We start from the raw sequence: 21,466 nt of genomic DNA on the forward strand, positions 1-21,466 counted from the left end.
GACAGAGAAAGCCAAACATATGTAATGATATACCTCTCCTCATCAACTCCAAGATGCCTTTGGGGGCCTTCTCTGAAAGAGGGAAGGGACCTTTTGTAAAGAAAGAAGCAAACAAACAAAGTCCATTATAAGAAATGGGGGAGTGTAGGGTAAACCATGTCTCTTTTCCCGTTTGATGTAAAGGGTGATTGCCTGGAGACGAGTACTATACTCTTGTTGGGAGCTTAATTATACATCACAATGCACACGATCGAGTGTCATGTATGAAAGACTATATTCCTTGGAAAAAACGGCAATCCTATATAATAGTAGTAACGTCTCTCTCTCCCTCTCTCTCTCCCTGCGCCTGCAATAATAGACGCAGAAAGACACCTCATGCGTACGTGGGCGGGGTGAAAAGAAGCTTTTGGAAGCCATTAATTATTTTGGAAGCAAGGGAAGTAAAAACAGTAAACACAGAACCAGCACAAGAAGAAGAAGTTAAAAATGAAGAAAGGGAAGAAGGAAGAAAGAGAGCCATTGTCTGTATCAGGATATTGGATGGTTGACCCTCCCCTGCTTCCTGGGCAGTGGCCCAGTGGGTTGCCCTCGAGATGCCTGTCCTATCCCTGCAAAAGTGCCATGCTTGTCTAAAAAAGGGGGGAAGGGTCTTAATTTTCTGCCCCTGGCCTCTTGTTTCAGTTTTTGGGTTGCTGCCAATTCCTTAAATTGGGCACCAACGCCTTTATTGTGTGATGCTCTGTTTTGATCCTCTGTTTTACCCTCTCCCCTGTTTAAGCGCCGTCTCCCACTACTACCCATCCCTTGGAATTTGGCTTCCTCGAGCCTTCCCTTGTGAACTGTGACAAGGCATTTCATAATGTCAATCCCCCACATGCTAAACATTTGTCCTGTTAGTACTGTCAATGGATCTCTCAGCTGCCCTTCTCTCCCGTTGATATGCTAAACCAGTTCCCAATCTTGCAAGCATGCCAAAAACTTGCATCTCAGTTGTTTTCATCTGCTCTGAAGTTAAACTTGACCACTTGGCAAGTAGCCATCAATTCTGCAACCTCTGGAGCTGTGCGCACTAGAACTCTTTTTGGAATCAATGAACGTGGGTCATGGATGTGGACAATTAGCAGGTATCATCTCCCCTTGTCTTACTTTCTCCTTCACTAAGTGTACAGGATAATTATCTAAGTTCACCTGGCAAATGGACCGGTCCATGTTAGTACCACCATCAAATAGACCCTCGCTGGGCGCTCAGGGTCTTATCTGAATCAGTATCCCACCAGGAGCATCCAATTACAGTTAGTAGGATTTGGTTGGAGGACATCAATTATACCGAACTCACACTTTGTCCATATACACGTCCAACCTTAAAATTAGCTGTATGCTTTTGATCTAGAGCGAAGGACTGCCATCATGAGTAATCGGCATGATGTTGTCTTGGACATGTATGAAGAAAGGGCCTGGACAAGTGCTTAACAAGGATGCGTTGCTCCTGCTTGACAAGTTAGGTTTGAAAATAGATTATTTTAGCCAGATGAACTGATTTATAGACAGTACAACATTTTCTGATATATGTGATATTAAACTCTCATGTGTCTAGCTTGTAGTACAGCCTGGTTAGCTCAAGGATGATGTATAGTTGGTTGACTGATATAAACATGGAAAAATGATGCCAAGGTTGAATCTAGTGGCACCTCAGTAACTCCATATGCAAGTATAGGCTTATCCACTGATTTTGTGCCAGCTCTGCATGTCTTGCCAGCAGCTTGGCATCTATTTATGTCCACCTTCATACGCATCACTTGCAAATAGTCAAGATGTGCTTATAAAACTCTCCTGTCATCATAACAAGTGGGGCTGACTTGATGAATTTTCAATGCTGTGCCAGAGGATCTCAAGGTTGCATAAGTGCAAAAGCTTTTCCCGAAAGTGTGAGAGGGAACTTGAGCTTATAAATAAGCCAAGATAGCAGCAGAGCAGCCCCAGAGAACACACATGGACCTCTTTCGTGAGGGGCATGACAACATGCACAAATGAACTTGCCATACCTCATTTGGCCGGAAAATTGCCCACAGGCAATGTACCAACCAAACATCTCCATATTGGCTTGCTGTTGAATCCATAATATGGCATCAAACCGCTTTAGTAGTCAATGTTGTCATAGGCAATGGCCTAGCAGTGGGTGATGCATATTGCCAGCTCCAATCCACCAGTGTGTATTGATGATCGAGAGGAGGGATCGATTGAAATATCATTGAAACCCTTGCTCTCTTGCACCATGGTGGCTGATATTGCATGCCTAGACCATACCTAGCAGAAGTAGCCGCAAAGGAAAGCATGTAAGCTTGGTGATTGACCACATCTTGTATATCTTTTATTGCAATAAGATGCACTCTCCTGGGCTCTTGCAACACCAATGTTTGAGGAAAGACTTTGTTCCAATTAATGTTTTCAAGGCGCAAGGAATTTGATAGTCCGTCTGTGATGTACAAAAATATGCTTCCAACTAACAATGAGCATTGTGGAAAATGAACAGCTAGGTGTTTTATATTCAAAAGTGGATGAAAACAGCTTTTCAATGAGTGATTATCCAGTCTCCATAGACATTTGATGACATTTGTGCACACATTACATCATATATGATAGATGAAGGTGGTTGTTTTAAGTGCGCACATTCTAATAGGAAAGTATCTTTTGCTGCCAACATATGGTAAATGAAGTTTGGAACATTCAATCCATCATGCATTTTGGGAAAACACACGTTAACAAAAGCCATTGACTTAGTCCCTTGTCAGTTTTAGCTCTCCATAAAGTCTACATGGCTATGGACATCAATTTATCAATATTTGCTCAATTACAGCCAATAACTCTTTTATAGACCTGGAAAAAGAGCATGAATTATACCAAGAATTCAAGAATTCTTTTGCATAAACCCAGAAAATTTTAATAGACCTTGTGGAACTTTGCTCTCATGAGCTACCATTCATCCTTCTTGCATTAGAACTACACCAATGGTGTTCCCACATGCATAGCACTAGATGGTAAAAGCATTTTGGAGATCTTGTAAGATCAACATGGGATCCAAAGTAAGCATTTCTTTTTAGCTGTTAAATGCTGCAACTTTTTTTTCAGCCCATCTGAATAGAATTCACTTATGTTGCAAAGCATGAAGGGATGAAGCAATCTCAACAACATATGAACCTTCTGTAGTACAAATACAGCTCTAGAAAGTTACATACATCATGGGGCCAGCTATGTATTGCTTTAACTTTTGCATACCATCTTTAGAGACAATGTGCCTTACCTCTTTAATGTAAAGAAGTCTAAATTTTTTGCTTTATTATGTGATTGAAGTGTTGTTGGAGCATCTAGAAGCCCGGATGTTCCTTATTTCGATTCATATTGGTCCAAAATATTTCATTATTTCGATCGAAATATTCGATCCATCGTGTGATTGAATGTCATTGGAGCATCTAGAAGCTCAAATGTCATAAGTAAGAACTCAACTAAGCCAAAAGTGCCCTTGAAAGTTATCTTGTGCACATCTTGAGGCGTAATACGTGTGTGATGATATTGGCTTATAAGATTATCCAATTGAAAATTGCACTTCCCTCTAACCAATCAAGTATATCATCATTCTTGGTATAGGGAAATGATTCCCGATGGTGTTTTATTTAGGGTACAATAATCAATATGCATATACCATGAACCAACCTTTTTTTAGACAAAGAGCATATATGAGCAAAAGGGTGATGAGCTTAGATGAATCAAGCCCTTTTTGTTGGTAGCTCATTAACCTAACTCATGATTTCCTATTGTTGGGCTTTATGGTGGTTGGGGTGGTGGCATACTACTAGGTACTCACTTTGCTCCATGCATGATATGACTTTGAAGCATCCATATTTGGCTGCTCACCAACTAGGTCAAACATCAATCCAACTGTGGGCCTAGGCTTCTTGCCTTTTTGTTCCTTCTTGTCATTTGAATTATCTTTAGACTTACTCTATGGCTATTACTAGCCCTATGCCCTTCTCCCTCACAAATGTAGTGTTTATTTGTGGCAAACAATGCCTTCTTTTCAGCAAGGGTTTTGCCATCCACAAATGACATTTTAAATTGTCCACTCGTATGAAATGGTAGCCTAGCAGGTTATTCCTGCTGTTTGGGTTTATTTGAGAATTTATACTTGCTGCCCATAAACTACAAGCGTGTCCTTTCAGCAATGCATCTGCTGTATTTGTAGTCTTTATTAATTGTGCCATCTTAGTTACTCTTATCTTTGTGTGGTCATAGATTTCTTATGGGAGACCACAACAATACGTCTCAATTCTTTCTGACATTGTCACCTCGTGAAAAGATGACAACAAGGCTAACCAAAATGTATTTTTCTACTTTTCCAAATTTGCATAGTGAGTAACATCCAATCTGTCTCAAGTTGTCATCATATTCAGCTCGGAGGTGTTTGTGAGCCATGGAGAAGAGAAAACTTGCTTATTACCCAAGTTGATGGTGTCTTGCCTTGCATTAAAAGGGTACTCCACCTTTGAAGTACATCTGTTAAGCTAAAGAGGTGCATTACACATTAAACCTTCATTAGCTCACTAAATTGCCCCAAAACTCAAATGTGCTTAGTGCGTTTCAGTGTCCCATAAGCAAGCTCTCCTATTGTTGGCTTCATCTATAAATATCATGTGCTAGATCCCTTGTATCCTTGTGCCATCCAATCAATCCTAGTATACCATTAGTTGGCGCCCTCCATCCACTAGGAGTCTCCCTGTCTATATTGGCTCCACTCCTCTAGTTGTTGCCATGGTGATCCTTACTTGGTGCCAATCAGTCTAATGACTTCTCCAACTTGTGTTTCACTCCAGTTTGCTGCCACCATCACCTCCAGCTGCTGCAGCTGCCATCCAAAGTTGCCACCTTCAACTTGGCGACTTCTACAAGCTGTGTTTTGCCCTAATTGCTAATTGTCTTCATCTAGCCGGCTGCCTAGCATCTATCAGCTGTGGTCTTCATCTTAGAGGCTCCTACAATCTACGTTTTCTGCCCCAGCTTGCTGATATCATCCAGAGACTTGTCTAGGCCTGCGAGTTGTAGTTGTTCAGGCTGCATGGCATCAGCTTTTTCTCTCCTAGTTGTTACCCAGCTTTTCTCTTCTATATGTGGCCTGTTGCCATTGTTTTTAGGCGGTAGACTGCCATGTTTTCCTTCTCTAGCCATAGAGACTGCATTTTGGTTTCTAGCCTATTTTCCTGACATCTACAGCTTCAGCTCTGATTGGTGGTTAAAACACTTGGAATCTGTCCCCAATGGACGATACACATTGTCATTTCCCTTAGCCCACTCCCACGGGAGTCATCAGCTGTTGGACAGTTTTGCCCTTGAGCATTCTGTACATTTTCATTAAATTTATCCATTCATCATCCAATTATCTTCACTTCTACATTTTTGTGTTTTTGCATTAGTGTTTGAGTTCTTGTGTTTCAGTCATGGTCATACAGTTTGTGTGTGTTTTTTTTCTGGCTAACCTTAGTGTATATCCAGGGTGTTCCCCCCCTTCAAGATGGCTACCTTGTGCACCTTTGAAGTTTCAATAAAGTTGCCTCTAGAGCAGTAAATCGCTATGTAAAGGTCAAAGCCTTCAAGGTATCTCGTACACCGTTCAAAGTTTGAAACTTCATCGTTGCCTCACCTTCTTTGTAGTCCTTAACTTTACCCTTAGGTGTCAAGTTGTCATATATAGATGGCTGCAAAAACGGTGTCGTAGATTGTTACAACCTTGGATATTTGGATGAACACTAGTAGCATTGGTCACAATGGTTATAAAGTGACCTAGTGCAAATGCACTAGGGGCACTTTAGGGTTAGGGTAATTGAGTCTATTTGTAGAAGGGCCTATTGTGCACATCATTGTGTGATCACTACTCATGGACTCTTGGCTTGCAGGCTGATGCGTTTGTATGGATAGTGTAGGATGGTGGTAGGGGGCATCAACTCTTGGGATGTGGTTGTGACCCAATATGCTCCTAGTGCCCATGTGGATGTCAAGGGATGTAATGTAGATGTACCATACCTTCCTTCACATTAGCCACACCCATAACAGGGTTTACATGAGTAATCATTGCGTTTTGCATTTCAATCAGTCTTGAGGGCGTCCACAAGAGTATCCACTTGCATATTGGCTGGATGTCAATGTTTTCATACATGCCATTCTACATTTCATGTTGCAATGTCCCATAAAAGATTTTCATGAACACCTTGTAGATGCCATGTGTAATACCAGCCATAGCTTGGAATATTGGACCATTGTGAAAATAACTTGGATGTGCAAATGACTGAGTTTAATTATTTATTATCCATAAGAAGCATGTTGAATATTATTTCCTTGTGCATAAGTATATATGAACTAGAGGTCCTTGTACATTCGGAGCCAATTCCTTAGGTTGTGGTTGCCCATGAGTCTCACTTGGTTATCTAGACTAAGAACATACTTATTGTAAAGATACACTAGGGGTTGTAGTGAGAAAACATAGAATATACAAACATGACTAAGACACAATGACTCAATCAAAAATGCAAAATGCAAAAATAGGGAAGAAGAGTAGTATTCGATGAATAACATATATTGAGTAATGAGTGAATGATGTTGATACAGTATCATGCCAAAGGAGCGGAGATGTCAAACAACCATTGACTCTCATGGGAGTGGGCTGAGGGAGTGTGGTGGAGAGTGTACTTTGTGTATAGATCTTGAGTGCAGGAATACCACCAAATCTAATGAAGATGCAGGTGAGTAGAGCTGAGGAGGCAAAGTAAAATGTGAGTGAGAATGCTGTAAATCTGAAAATTCATGTTGTAGATGCAAAACATAGATAGGCCTGAGGTGAGAGACTGAAAATGTAGTCGTGCCTAGTCAAAACATAGGACTATATGCAGTTGCAAAGTAAAGAATTGGGCAGATTGACTAAAAACATAAATCAAGTAGTTGCTTGGTTGGAAATAGGTTGGCAAGCGTTTGGATGGTGTTGCCTTGTTGAATGTCAAGATTCATATGACAGTTTTATGGATGGCCTTGTTATAGTCCTTATATGTGCAATGCCATCCTTGGATAGACATTGCTATGGCTTTTATTGAGGAAATTGGCATCTCACATGGCAAACTAGAAACCAGGCCTCCTATTGGCATGTTTCAAATTTGACTCGAGGGTCTAAACACCATAGTCTTGTCTTCTTTCACACTCTATTGCCTCATGGCAGGAGATACTTAACTTCATTGTTTAGTGTCCCCTAACTCTAGAAAGGAGGCTGATTCCTTGCAAGTGGAGGTTTTGGCCACATCTAGGTTGCTTGCTTAGCATTATAAATACATGGAGTGTGATAGGATGGCACGGATGGCTTTGAGGACTATACGAGATGTCATTCTTGAGTCTATTCTTTTTGTTGTATCAGTTAGTAATTTCGGGTATCTTGCAATTACAAGTTGATTTGATCAAATTGGGAGGGATGGCTTTGACAACATTCCCCTTTGCTTGCATTTTAGCCTTTATTTCCATGGTTGGATTGGGCTTTTGTGAAACCAAAATATTTTTTGAAATGATTAGCCAATCAAGTTTCTCATAAAATGGTTGAAGATAAGAGATGGGTGGCTGTCAACTGTCAACGGGGATGTGAAATTTTGAGATGCTCTAATCTTGCTGATAACATTTGATTAAGATATTGATCAAATGTGTATGGTTGTTTAACGCATATGGCGCACATGGTAGTTATTTCATGGTATCAAGCCAAGGACCTCAAGGATGCAGTGAGTGTCAAAGGTAAAAGTTGTGATAAGCTATGCCAACTGGGTTTTGGTGGTTAGTTGGTGTCAATTTTGACCGTAGGATAGTTGTTTGGCCAATAAATGTTAGCGGTGACACTAGAAACTAGCATTAATTAATGTCAACAGAGGTTGGGGACCACTCTAGGTTGCAAATAGCCTAGCCAATTTAATTATGGATGGGCATGTTTAATTTTGGGTAGAGTCAGAAGGGTTGGAATTAAATTTCAGGATTATTTAATTTTGAAAATTAATTCAATGGTTGGATAATGCTGAAAAATGAGTTTAGAAGGTTGCCACTCGGCAAAAATGCCCATGCAAACTGAGAAAACGTTTTTGGGGCTAGGTCTCAGCCATTCAGTTAGTTTATAGACTAGGAGAGAGAGAGGAAGATGTTGGTCCATTTTTTGATTAGAGAGTAGCAATTTGCTGCAAAAGACAGCTATCCGGGGGCCTTACAAGGTAGGGGATAATAGGGAGACACATTCTAGGGGCTGGCAACAGCATTGTTGATTAGATGACAGCATGTTAGAGGTGCCTAGCAATAGGTGATTGTATTAAATAAAGGTTGAAGCAGGTAGCAGATAGATTTTGGGGTTTTCTCACGAAGAAAATCAGATTTCTCTCTCATCTTGGCTTTCTCTTACCTTTTCCAACCCATTCTTAGGAGATCTTAGCCATTTTGAGTAGATCTTGGCCAAATTTGGTGAACAACAAAGAGATCATAGAAATTACACGGCATAGCGGATAAAATCTGAGCAAGGAGTAGAGAATACACAACAAAAATATGAGAAGAATAGAGATTGCTTTAATTTCAAACGAACTAATACAAAGATGGCTCTGTCTATTCGTGTGCTTCCACTGTGAAGCTTAGATGGCAATCTAGACAAATGATAGGTGAAAAGCTTAGGGTAGTTGGAAGAACTTTGATTGGGTAAAAGATAGATTGACGATGGCTTTAGAGAGGTCTTTCTTTTATAGCTCGGGAATGTAGTCAGTCGGTTAGTTCGATCATATTATGAACCTTCTTTAGTTGGCCAGGGAATATTTCCTTTACCGTTGGGCCGGGACGTTGCCCTTGGATCCGTGTTAGGGGGGTTGTTGGCCCCCCATGAGACCCCCCAGCCAAGGGCCGTTTCTGCGGCCCCTGACCTCCTTAATAGGAGCCCCTGATAACTCCCACACCTTGCAACTCAATACATTGTGCTTCAAGTTGCTACCAACATAACTACTCTATCTAACCCAAAGGCTAGATCCACAAGGGTCACCTTTTTGGCATCTGATCATATAGACCTCATTTGACATACAAGTCAGAACTCACCCAATATCACACATGGCTTCTCCTCATAATGGAGGCCTTACAACTTTGAGCACCATGGATCATTGATGCCACCTTATGAGGGTGGGGCATTGAGCATATCTAACAAGGATCTCGGGCATTGAGCATATCTAATAGGGATCTCTACTATAGATCCTAAATTTTTGCAAAGATTAGGATTTAGTAGCCACCTCGGGACTTGTGTCAACATGATAAGGTATCGTACACAATGAGACAAACACAGACACAAAAAGTAAAACTCAAACCCTAAATGCAAGACTCAAAACTCAAACACAAATAGAAAAAGGGATAGAAATGACACAACTCTGAAGTAAATGAATGTTGTAAATGAATGTAAGAGTATACAATGTGCCCAAGGGCAGGGTAGTGTGTCGGAGAGTGACATTCACTGGAGACGGATTCCAAGTGCTGTGACCACCAGTCAGAGTGACGGAGTGAGAGAAACACCAAACACTAATCACCAGAGTGTGAGGAGACTGAGGTGACTGCAGAGGATGATGCTTGATGATGTGGGAGAAGCAACAAAACGTAGCAGTAGAATGTCGTAGTAAAATGCCACAGTAGAACACCGTAGTAGAGTGCCACAGTAAAACGCAATAGTAGAATGTCACAATAAACCGCCATAGTAAATCGCGGCAGTAAAACGTAGTAGTAGAACGTCGCAGTAAAATACCGCAATAGAGGAGCAAATGAGGTGATGGCAGCAGTCGTGAAGGTTGGACCACCATGTGGTGGGAGATTGATGGTGGCCGAGATCTGCACACAAGAGTGAGAAATGTGCACGGAAGAGTTGAGACTGAATGGGGGCAGCCTGTCTATTTATAGATAAGGATGGATATAAACCGCCATAGTTAATCGCAGCAGTAAAACGTAGTAGTAGAACGTCGCAGTAAAATACCGCAATAGAGGAGCAAATGAGGTGATGGCAGCAGTCGTGAAGGTTGGACCACCATGTGGTGGGAGATTGATGGTGGCCGAGATCTGCACATAAGAGTGAGAAACGTGCACGGAAGAGTTGAGATTGAATGGGGGCAGCCTGTCTATTTATAGATAAGGATGGACCCTTTTAAATTAGGGTTTCACTGAACTCTCTAGAACAACTCTTCTAATACATCATCAAGCTTATTATGTACCAACTCCCCAAGGAGTAATTCAAAGAAAAGCTGGACAGGGTCTACATGCTGTACAATTGCTAATTTTACTTGTGGGTGTATTGAAATCCACCACTGTTTTAGGTCACCAACAAAGCCATGAGTCATGGCGCTGAGATTGTCAATTCTAAGGCTTATCAAGTATTTTTTGTCCTACATAGGCATACATTATATATATCAGGAGTTTAATCTCTCCTAGAGATTTCCCATCTATTGACCAGATAGGGAAGGAACCAACCTTTTTTGGTACTCCTATCTTCTTGTAAAAATTTGTATAAGAAGGTTTAGTTATGAAGAAGTTGCATTCATAGAAGTTTTGGTTTTGGTTGCAATGACTGGAAGAGAGTGAATAGTACTTACAGTAGTATTTATATGTGCATTCAATAATGCAAGGAGTGTGTTTGCAGTGGCTTGGTCCCGGTGAGGATTGATAGGGACAAACTCATCATCAACAACACTGTCACCGTCTTCATCCGAGGATGTAAGAGTATAGGCCGCCTTTCTTTGAAAAGCTGCTTGATCACGGAAGTACCATGCAGGTAATTCATGAGTCGGCATATTTGGAGGATGTTCAGACCAGTCTGGAAACAGCAGTTCTAGGTATTCTGCTAAGTATTCAGCTGACACCTGGTTGAAGTGTGGGTTGTTATAGACAGGGTTGTTGAAGAGCGGTTTCTCCTTTGAGAACAGATGTTAATGAAGGACAATAGATCTCTTGAAGATCATTGAAAATTTCATCAGGATCATCAGTCTCCCCCTCCTCCCAAATGGCTGGATAGGCCTGATTCAAGTCTTGAATGGTGTATGAAGTAGAAGGTCTATCAGAAGGGCCTTCAAAGGGTGACTCGTCGGAGAGTTTCTCGTTTCCTTTAGTCATGCTGACTTGATGCATATCTAATGAGCCTGGAGCAGGTGAAGAAAAATAAGAACTCCATCCCTTTTGGAGCCTTTTATTGGAAAAGGCCGTCCAGTCTGGAGTGGCTAGTTGGACAGATAAGAGTGTGGATGTTGTAGCTTGCACACTTGTAGAGCTACTTGAAGGAGCAGTGTAAGGAATGGATACATGAATTTGAGATTTAACAATTTGCTAACACAAGCTTAGAATTGAGTCACGTAGTTGTTGAAGATTCTCCACTTTCTCAATTAGTCCTGTAAGGGCTAAGTGAGTCCAATTAATGGCTTGTAATTCAACAATCCAAGAAGTAGTGTCTTGAGGTCTCAGGCATGGAGCAGCTTTGTGCTTGTGGTGTTCATATTCAAATTCTTGTACAACATTTACCACAGAAGAAGAAGCTTGTTCTATTAATTTTTGCAATGAAGATGTATACCATGCTGTACCTGTTCATGTGTACAGGGCTGAGTGTGAAATTTAAGTATATTTGCCCACTGTGAAGGGGACACCTTCAGTTGTGGTTGAGGAACCTTGAGAACATCGGTAGTAGGATCCTCTGGTACTTTTGGAGCCATGCGTTGAGGTAAATGCAATGTTTTGCCTTTGATATTTTGCACCTTGATCATCCTCGAAGGAAGTAATTCTTTTTTCTTCAAAGAGGAAATATCAAGTTGCCATTCATGGGAAAGTTCTATGTCAGACCAGTTGACACAATGTGGAAGAAAGCGTCGAGTGCTTTCATCTGATTTCATTATGATTGTTTGACCCTTGTCTTTTGAAGAGTTTATGCCTTCAACTACTCTAGGGATTGCTAAAGACATGCATCTAAACACCATTCGATATTGGATTGCCAAATGAGCCGAAGAGGCTTTCATTTGTAACCCCATGGTTCTAATGTGTAACATGAGTAATTCAGGAAGATATGGGTTATCCATAGAAATTACATAATTAGGCCTTAACTCGAAAAAGATTAGATCATTGGACAGAGGGGATACTGCAGCTCCTATAATCATATCCATTAGTTCTACATGTCTGGTATCTAGAATGGCTGCCATGGAGGAAACATTGAGACCTCTCCGGAAGAGAGGAATTATCCCTATAGTTATATAGCCTAAGTGCAAGTAAGAATAGTGTTTTTTCTGTTGGTGTTTTTGTATTTTTGGAAGGACTAAGGACAACAAATTAACATGCTGATCTTCAGATAAAGTATCTTGTACTGTAAGTATACCCTGATCTTCAGTATAGACAGTCGAAGCCTTGACTTTGAAGAGCTGATTTCTCCATAAATATGAGCAGTGCCTATTTCTGGTAAGATCCATTTAGAGCTTGGATGTGCTTCATCAACAATGATCGTAGAATTCCCAAGAGATTTATACCGCTCAGACAGTTTTAAAAGCAGAGCTAAACACATTACCACCAACCTTAGAGGAAGCCATTAGGATTTATGGGATAGAAGGAATACGCTCAGACACAGCTTAACATGGCACACAAGTCTCGCAACCTAAACACGAGTTAACCCCGGAATGGCGTTTCGACAGCCCTGAAATGAGACGATAATTTTGGATCCAAACGGGAATGGAGAAACCCCATTTCACCATCTTGCAAGCACACGGGCAGACCGGTTATCTAGAGCAAAAATGGACTATCTTTGGTATTTTCGCCTTGTCTTTTGCATTTTCATCTCTTGCACTCCAGTTCTCTACCGTTTGCTTCCTTATTGTTCTTCTTCTTCTTCCCTCCTCCTAAGTTCTTCTCCTTCCAAGTTCCTTCTTTACTTTTTCTTCTTCCATGCATCTTTTTCTTTATTCTTCTTCCAAGTTCCCTCCTCCTCCTCCTCCTTCAATCTTCTTCTGAGTTCTTATTACTTAATCTCTTTACAAATTCCCATTATCTAATCATGGCACCGGATTCATTTTAGAGGCACGTCACTCTAATCAAGGATACGAGAGCTCCGGTGGATCAAAGTAGTTGTGCAACTATTGTGGATTAGAGAAATCCGGGAGCGTAATGCATGTGAAAGACTACTTGGTTGTGAAAAAATGCTCTAAATATGGAAAACACAAAATCAATCATACGACAAAGCAGAGATTGATAAACACAAAATATGGCTAGGATTAGGGTAACTCAAAGACAGTGAACACAATGAATAATGAAGTGAATGACTACTAAATATACAATGCTCATGCAACATACTCACTATGCAGTGAATACTAAACCTCGAATTCTCGTATCTTTGGGATCAAGGCAGAGGCTATGAGCTAGAGAGTGTGTTGTACTCCAAAACGGATCTTGAAAACACACCAAGGCAGCCTCCATGTATCAAACAATAGCAAACGCTCCCAAGAAGACTGGATTTGATACAAACTAGCAGTGAGGAGAGAGAAAGACTAAAAATGTAGCAGTGAGGAGAGAGAAATACTAAAAATGTAGCAGAGAGAGAAGAGAGAAAGTCAGGGCGGCAACCACAGGCAGTAAACACAATCTAGGAGGAGAGAGAATGTTAAGGCAACAACTCTAGACTATAAATGTAGCCTCCAGAAGGATGTGTACAGTGCTGGGCAATAGGTGAAAACAATAGAACGTCAATATAGAGTAGTCGCGAGTAGTAGAAGAGTCTCCAAATGTAGTCCCCAGTAATGGATGAAGGAGATGGAGGCTGAAACCAAGCGTTAGGTGGTAGCAAATGACTATGGGAAGCTCTCACTGTGATATCCCTTGCAAACGGGGTGTAGGTAACAAAGATACAGCTCTTGAAACCTACAAAAACGAGATTGAGAGAGAGAGTGATGGATTGCATGCCTATTTATAGAAAGTTTGGGACACCCAAATTAGAGTTTTGTAAGTGGGACACAGTAACTCTCTAGAATCACATTTCTTTTTAAAATAAAAAGGTTTTTCCATTAATTATCTTTCGGGATTGTTTAAGTCAAGCTAATGCATTTTTAGCTCAACACCCCCTCTCAAGCCCAAAACTAAGCCATGAGGAATAAGCTCTTTTATAGATATTTTCTTTTATTCTAAGGTATCCCACCCCAAAGCAGCTAGGGCATCGAGAAAAGTGTACAAGTCAGTCGCCCAGTGACTTGTCAAGACTACAGAGATGATGGTTATCTCACCAAGGGAGTCCAAGTGATCACCCTAGAGAGGCCACGATATTGGACCAAGGATACTCGTCGACTCCCCAAGGGTCTACCAAGTTCTGCAAAGGCAAATGGAATCAACAATTGCATTTTTTTAAAGGGCTTTGTTTTAATTGATTCACAAGATTTAGTATTGAGGGTTTCAAATCATTGTTCATCCCATTGAGTCACTGTGCCCCGAAGTATGAAAAATAGGAATGGATAGCCCCACTTTCTTTATAAAATAGGTAAAACAAGCCCAAAATTTACTAGGATAAGTGTCTAGGGATTCCTATGGGAGTGTGTGTGTATCAATTATATGGAGAATATGTGAACAAACAAACACGACAACGCGGAAGCAAGCAAAACGTGCTCCAACTTTCTAGTAGGCCTTCACACATGGCTCTGATAAATATGTAAGCTAGGAATCCTACCACCAAATCTCTAGCATGGATCAAGTGCTCGGCTACTAATCCATCATGATCTTGTGCCTTTCCTCTGCTAAGTTTGTCAATGGCCTCTCAGACCCTACTTTTTGTAAAGAAAGTGGTGGTCTCTGGACAAGGCTCAAGTGGGTCGGGAAGAGGTGGCTGAGCCTCCACAATATAAAGACTAGCTGCATACTCCTCCCATACATCGGTGGACGTAATAGGTGTGGTCGAGCAATGCTCTCTGAAAAGCCTCCAAGCCTCTCTAGAGTCCTGGCTCAAGAATAACTGATATAGGTCTCGCTCCAACTGGGTCAAGAATGTTCTCTTCTTCCATTGTGTGAGGCGTCTAAAGAGTATCTGTGCCTGTCTGTAGGTAGTGGACCCCAGTGCTATCTCTCTCTATAGCTGTGCTCTAGTCTCACGGTACTCATCATCATACCAGCTGTTCCGAGGCGTCACCCTGGTGGAGGCTCTCTATGTGGGTTGTGAGTGTGGGAAGGCTACATCTGTAGCGATGTGTAGGGCCTCACTGAACTACTGAGTTAGCTCCTGTAATGGAACGTGGGGGTCTACATCATGTAACAATCTAAGGATCTCCGCCTCATAGATATCCTCTGTCTCTCTGGAAAAGAGGTATCTCGGGTGTTGGTGAGCTGCATGATGGGTTTGCAAGTCAGTGATAGGGGGGTCGATGGTGAATGATAGGTGGGCATGATCTACTACAACTCCGAGAAGGAGTGGGGATATTGAGAGGTCCTGGATGTGAGATATCAGGATCGGTGGGGCAAGAACATAGTCTACTGTGCTAGCACCGTGTCGGTGAGGATAACATGTGAAGGCACCAGATAGGGGGTATCTAGCCAGGCCATTGAGAATGGCCAACCTGTGTGCTGTGCCCATCTCCACAAGGTATCTCCCATATTTGGTGACTTTCCCCATATCCTGAGATGTCCTCTCCAATTGTAGCTCTGACACATGCTGCTCCTGTAGCATCTCCTCAAATGCATCAAAGAAAGACACCTGATGGGAGGTAAGATAACCTCTCCCTCCTTCGAGAACTCCAAAATATCCTCATCCAAAGCCACATTTGGTGATTGCCCCTTGGGTGGGGCGTATCGGGACATCATAGGGGGGAAATAGCATATGTCAACATACAAGGTGTGTTCCTCACCATGCACTCTCACCCACATGTATCTGGCCTGCTCATCTCTGCGGAGTACCTAGATCATTTGCTGTAGCTCCTCCTTGAATAACACTGCCACTCCTCCCGATCCACGATTACTGTGGTCTGTGCATGTCTCCTTCCTGCAAGCTGACCCCCACTTGTAGCGAGTCACCCATGGGAGTGTAGTATGTGGTCCCTGATGTGTCTCTGAGTAGAACACTATATCTCTCCCTCTGAATGTCTTCTCAAAAGCTCCCACATCCAATCAGAGGGCTCCATTACAGTTCCAAACTGCCACTGCAAGGCTAGTCCCATAAGTCTCACACCGTCATTTGTGGCACCTCTCCATGACTACCACTCTCCCTCCTTTGTAGAAGGCGAGTTTGCCCTCCTCCCTGGCTACCTTAATTTTTGGCATGCACTCTCCCATGTGGGCTAGTTGGGTTGGTGTGATATCGTCACCCAAAAACACACTGGTCCCCTTCAATGTGCGGTGTGAGCTAGGAAGTCTCTCTTGGCCTCCATGGTGGGGAAGTGGAGAATGAGTGCATGCTCTTTTGAGCTCTCCCCTTCTGTGCTTTTCTTGCCCACTCTCCAAGCGGAGACATGCGTGTCTTTCTTAATATTCATTAATGTGTATAGCACCTTGGTGTCCTCATCCACTTTTTCATGCATCTTCAGCCTCGTCACCCAAACATGGAGTGCTCTCATTTTCCTTTTTTGTTCCTCCTCCAATGTGTCATTGATTATGGTTGTTGTAGGTGTGTGTGCTAGGTGTTTCCCCTTCTTTGCAATTTGAATCCATTACTTTTTACTTAGGATCTAATAATGGCAGCAGCAAGTCAGCCCTTAACACGGCTATTTTAGAGTAGACAAATGGTGATATAAGAAACCCTTGAGAATTGAGCACCTAAAGAGGAGAGCAGACAGAGTGAGGTCTCAGCTTGATAAATGCGATGAAATTAGAATTTAATTCAAGTAAACAAGGCCATGGTATACATCAAGTGTAGCTTGACTTTTATTAAATGCACAATGTGTTAGAGATCAGTGATCATAGCCTGCACAGTCGGACCAGCAGCTGCACAGTCGGACTGTGCAGTCGGACTGCCACGTGGCAGTCCGACTGTCTGCAGCCCAGTCGGCTGCAGCGACTTATTCCAGGCTGCGCCCTATTTTCTGGCGCCCCAGTTCGTGGCAGTTTTCGACTATTTATAGTCGACATTTCCAGCAGTCTGGCCACTCTTCTCTGTCGCAGATTACAGACCGGTGCCGTGCAGTTTTCTGTCTCTGTTCACAGATTTTAGACAGCAGACAGTGCAGACTGCAGCAGACTTCGAGGTGGACAGCAGGTCGCATCGTCGAGGTGGAGACACGCAGTCCAGCGCACTGCGCCCGTGTATATCTTTGTATTCAGCATTCTTTATACAGCAGATCTTCATTGTCCACTGTCTCTTTCTCTCCCTTCTCTCTCTGCGTTCTCTCTTTCTCAGTCCTACGCTTCCGCACCGCTGCACTCTGACATGGTATCAGAGCAGTGTTTGAGGGCTGACTGAGCGCAGAATCAACCTGAAGTGGAGTTTCCATCGCGACACAAATTTGCGTTTTTTTGCGTTTAAGGGCAGACAAGAGGGCTGCGCCTTGGAACAAGGCTGAAACGAGTGTGGACGCACAGGAAAGGAGTACAGGTGGTGGATTTGCTGCTGTTTACTGCTGTTTGACACGGAGGAAGTTTGAGTTTTCAACCTAAAAGTGCAGGTTTTGCTTTTTCATCACCTCCGGCGGGTGAAGAAGCTTTGGGACGCGGAAGAGCCTTAGCAGGCTGAGTTTACCCAGTCAGAGGGGGCTGCTTTTGCGTTTGAGAAGGCATTGCAGGTGAAGATGTCTACAGAGATGGATCTGGAGTTCCAGGCGATTATGGACCGGAAGGTGCCTGTCTTACCGGCTCTTCCTACAGATCAGAAGCTCGACGGCGACAACTACCGCATTTGGCGCGTTATGATGTTGGCCATCCTTGAGTCCTATGATTTGGCGGAGTTGGTACAGGAGGATATTGACCGGCCTTCGGTAAGAGATGAGTCCAAACTCTCTTCCGATGCTCGTACGGAGTTGGCTAGGGCCCAGTCTCATTGGGACAAACTGAATGCCAGGATTCGATCCTTTCTCTTTTTATCATGCACTACAGCCGTGATCGCTCACATCGAGCACTTGACGGTGGCTCGTGAGATATGGCTGGAGCTTGATCAAATGTACAATTGGATGACCCTGATGAAGAGGGTTTCTTTGGAGGTACAGATGCGGACCTTGTCCGTAAATAAGTCTTCTTCGCTAAGGGAACACATTAACAAGCTAAGGCAGCTACAGATGCAGGTTCAAAATGCGGGGAAGCCGATTTCCTCCGAAGACATGGCGATCACACTATTGTCCCAGTTGCCGCCACGATTCGGTACATTTTACTCTGCCTTTATTGCTTCGGGGCGAGAGTCTACTCTTCGCTGGGAAGAGTTGGTTCCTATGGTCTTGGACCAAGAGGAACAGTTAAAGGGACAGAATGCTTCCAAGACGGAGGTGTTGACAGGTCAAGCCTCTCAGAAGAAGGGGAAGGACCAAAAGAAGAAGAAGGGGGATAACAAGTCCAAGAAGGACAAGGAGAAGGACAAGGACAAAGACTCCACATGTCATATTTGTGGAAAGACTGGCCATTGAAAGAAGGATTGCCCTGACAAAGACACGAAGGACACCAAGAAGAAGGATACCAAGGATTCTGGAGCGGTGGCTGCACCCTCATCAGCTGCATTTCTACATCTAGTTGTCATTGAGGACGCTTCACCGAATGCTTCTGATGCTGCGATGACGGCTCCCCAAGCTCGAGAGTGGATTGTTGATAGTGGTGCCTCACGGCACATGACTCCTTCATCAGATGGTATTGCCCAGCTGCGACCTTCGCGTGGGCAGGTTCTCATTGGCGACAGCTCTTCAGTTTCTGTTGCAGGTCGGGGTAAGATGCAGCTTATTCCGGATGGACGAGGTGGCACCCATACCTCAGAGGTTTTGCATGTACCAGGATTAGGGTACCATCTCCTTTCAGTTCATAAGATTTGCTCCCTTGGTCTTTTGGTGGAGTTTGACAGTTCTACTGTGCGAGTCCTTGATCGTGGATCGAGGAAGGTTCTCTCATCCGGATATGAGGAGAACGGCATTTACAAAGTGAAGTCTTCCACTGCCCTCTCTACTCTTCTTCTTACCTCACAGTCACAGTCTGAGTTATGGCATGCTCGGTTTGGTCACCTGAACTATGACTATCTTCGGAGGGCGTCACGTGGACAGCTTGTTCGAGGGTTGCCGGATATAGTGGTGAGCCAGCAGCCATGTGTCTCCTGCATACGGGGGAAGCAGCATAGAGATGCCATTCCCCACACCGCTTCGCGGCGGTCTACTTCACCGATGGAGCTAGTATCTACGGATCTATGTGGCCCTATGAGGAATGAGTCCCTGCGTGGGAGCTCGTACTTCATGTTGATCGTGGATGACTACAGCAGGATGACATGGGCCTATTTTTTGGCACTAAAGTCAGAAGCTTTCTCGCACTTCAAGGATTGGCTTCTCTTTGAGGAGAACCGATCAGGCCGGAAGTTGAAGACCTTGCGATCCGACAAGGGAGGTGAATTTGTGTCTAATGAATTTGCTCGGTTTTGTGCAGATAGAGGAATTCACCAGGAGTTTGCCAATACCAATACTCCTCAAGAAAATGGTATTCTAGAACGGAAGAACCGTAGTGTGATCGAGATGGCGCGCATCATGATGGAGCACCGACAGACCCCTCAGGTTCTGTGGGCCGAGGCTGTGGCTACTGCAGTCCACATTCTTAATCGATCCCCTACTTCGGCCGTGGAAGGGATGACTCCATTTGAGGCTTATTTTGGGACGAAGTCAAATGTTTCTTACTTTCGAGTCTTTGGGTGTGATGCCTATGTTCATATTCCCAAGGCTCACCGTGGTAAATTTGAAGCGGCTTCCCGAAAACAGGTATTTGTTGGCTACAGCTCCCAGTCCCAAGGCTACCGCGACTGTATGATCCCGTCAAGCGGGATGTGTACACTAGCCGTGATGTGCGGTTTGTGGAGGTTCCGGCTACTTCAACGGGTGAGGAGCATCCCGTTCTTGGAGATCCAGGGGAGAGTTGGGCTCCTTCTACAGTTCCACTGGAGCCCGTGCCTTTTGATTATGATTCTGTTTCTGACACAGAGTCTACTGTTCCACCGGACACCTCTGAGGAGTTACCACTGGTGGATATTCCAGAGTCTTCTGCTGATGGAGAACGACGAGGGGAGGTTCGGCCTCCTCCTCGCTGGGCCCGTGACACACTCCGTGATTCAGGGATCGAGGGGGTTCCTGAGGAGTGGGGACCGCAGGATGGTCCGCGGCGGTCACGGAGGCACCAGGCGCATTCTTCGGAGCTTGTTTGCTCCAATTATTGTTTGATGTCCCGTGTTATGCAGGATCGAGAGCCCACCTCCGTGAAGGAGGCTTTACAGTCCGCCCCATGGAAGAAAGCTATGGAAGCTGAGTTGGAGGCTATTGAGAGGAATGGCACTTGGTCACTTGTGCCACGCCCCCCGAAGAAGAAGGTGATTGGGGTCAAGTGGGTCTTCAAGACCAAATATCTCAGTGATGGTACTTTGGATAAGCACAAGGCTCGCTTTGTTGCTAAGGGTTTTGCCTAGCGCCCAGGGATTGACTGTCATGACACCTTTGCCCCCACAGCTCGTATGGCAACCATTAGAGCTGTTCTTGCTTTGGCTGGCCATAGGAGATGGCCTGTTTATCAGTTGGATGTGAAGTCGGCCTTCCTGAATGGTGATTTGAAGGAGGAGATCTGCGTTGAGCAGCCTCCTGGCTTTGGTTCTTCAGATGGGCAAGTCTACAGGTTGAAGAAGGCCCTGTATGGCCTCAAGCAGGCCCTGCGAGCTTGGAACGAGAAGATTGATTCGTTCCTCCAGTCTCAGTTGGGATATCGGCGGTCCAAGGCCGATCCGCAGCTGTATGTTCACACTTCCGAGGATGGTTGTGTGCTGTTTGTATTATATGTTGATGATTTGATTGTCACAGGTGATGATGCACAGCAGGTCCAGGAGACAAAGTCAGCTTTACATCGGATGTTCGAGATGACGGATTTGGGGCTACTCCATTTTTTTTTAGGCCATGAGATTTATTAGTCTCAGAGGGGGATCTTTCTCTCCCAACAGAGATATGTACAGGAGCTCTTGGTGTCTTTTGAGATGGAAGATTGTCGGGCCCTCTCTACTCCTATGGATCCGAACTGGAAGGCCACTTCCCATTCAGCTTCTCCTTTGGCGGATGCGTCCCGCTATTGACAGTTGATAGGGTCCTTGATTTGGCTTCTCAACACCAGGGTTGATCTATGTTTTGCTGTTGGGCTCTTGGCAGGGTTCATGAGTGAACCTAAGACAGTGCATTGGCAGGTTGCTCAGAGGATACTTCGGTATCTGAGGGGGACGTCTGATTTGGGGATTCATTACCCCGCAGGGACAGATGGGTCA

General features: G+C 43.8%; 1 protein-coding gene across 3 annotated transcripts in view; it reads left to right on the forward strand.

The window, feature by feature from the left end:
• Positions 1–314: 314 nt before the first annotated feature.
• The window catches only part of BT3 (BTB and TAZ domain protein 3), a 51,644-nt gene continuing 30,492 nt past the window's right edge, over positions 315–21,466 (forward strand). Inside the window, exons 1-2 of one of the 3 annotated variants that reach the window (XM_087699362.1) lie at positions 315–1,124; positions 10,709–10,840. In XM_087699362.1, coding sequence (XP_087555488.1) covers positions 10,835–10,840 — 6 coding nt within the window. In that variant the 5' untranslated portion in view covers positions 315–1,124; positions 10,709–10,834. The remainder of the gene's footprint in view (positions 1,125–10,708; positions 10,841–21,466) is intronic. The other 2 variants (XM_087699359.1, XM_087699367.1) reach the window with 2 other exon arrangements.

Source organism: Lygodium microphyllum, chromosome 2 (genome assembly GCF_053477565.2).
Source record: "Lygodium microphyllum isolate KBCC chromosome 2, Lygodium_microphyllum_v1.1.10, whole genome shotgun sequence".
Taxonomy (NCBI): domain Eukaryota; kingdom Viridiplantae; phylum Streptophyta; class Polypodiopsida; order Schizaeales; family Lygodiaceae; genus Lygodium; species Lygodium microphyllum.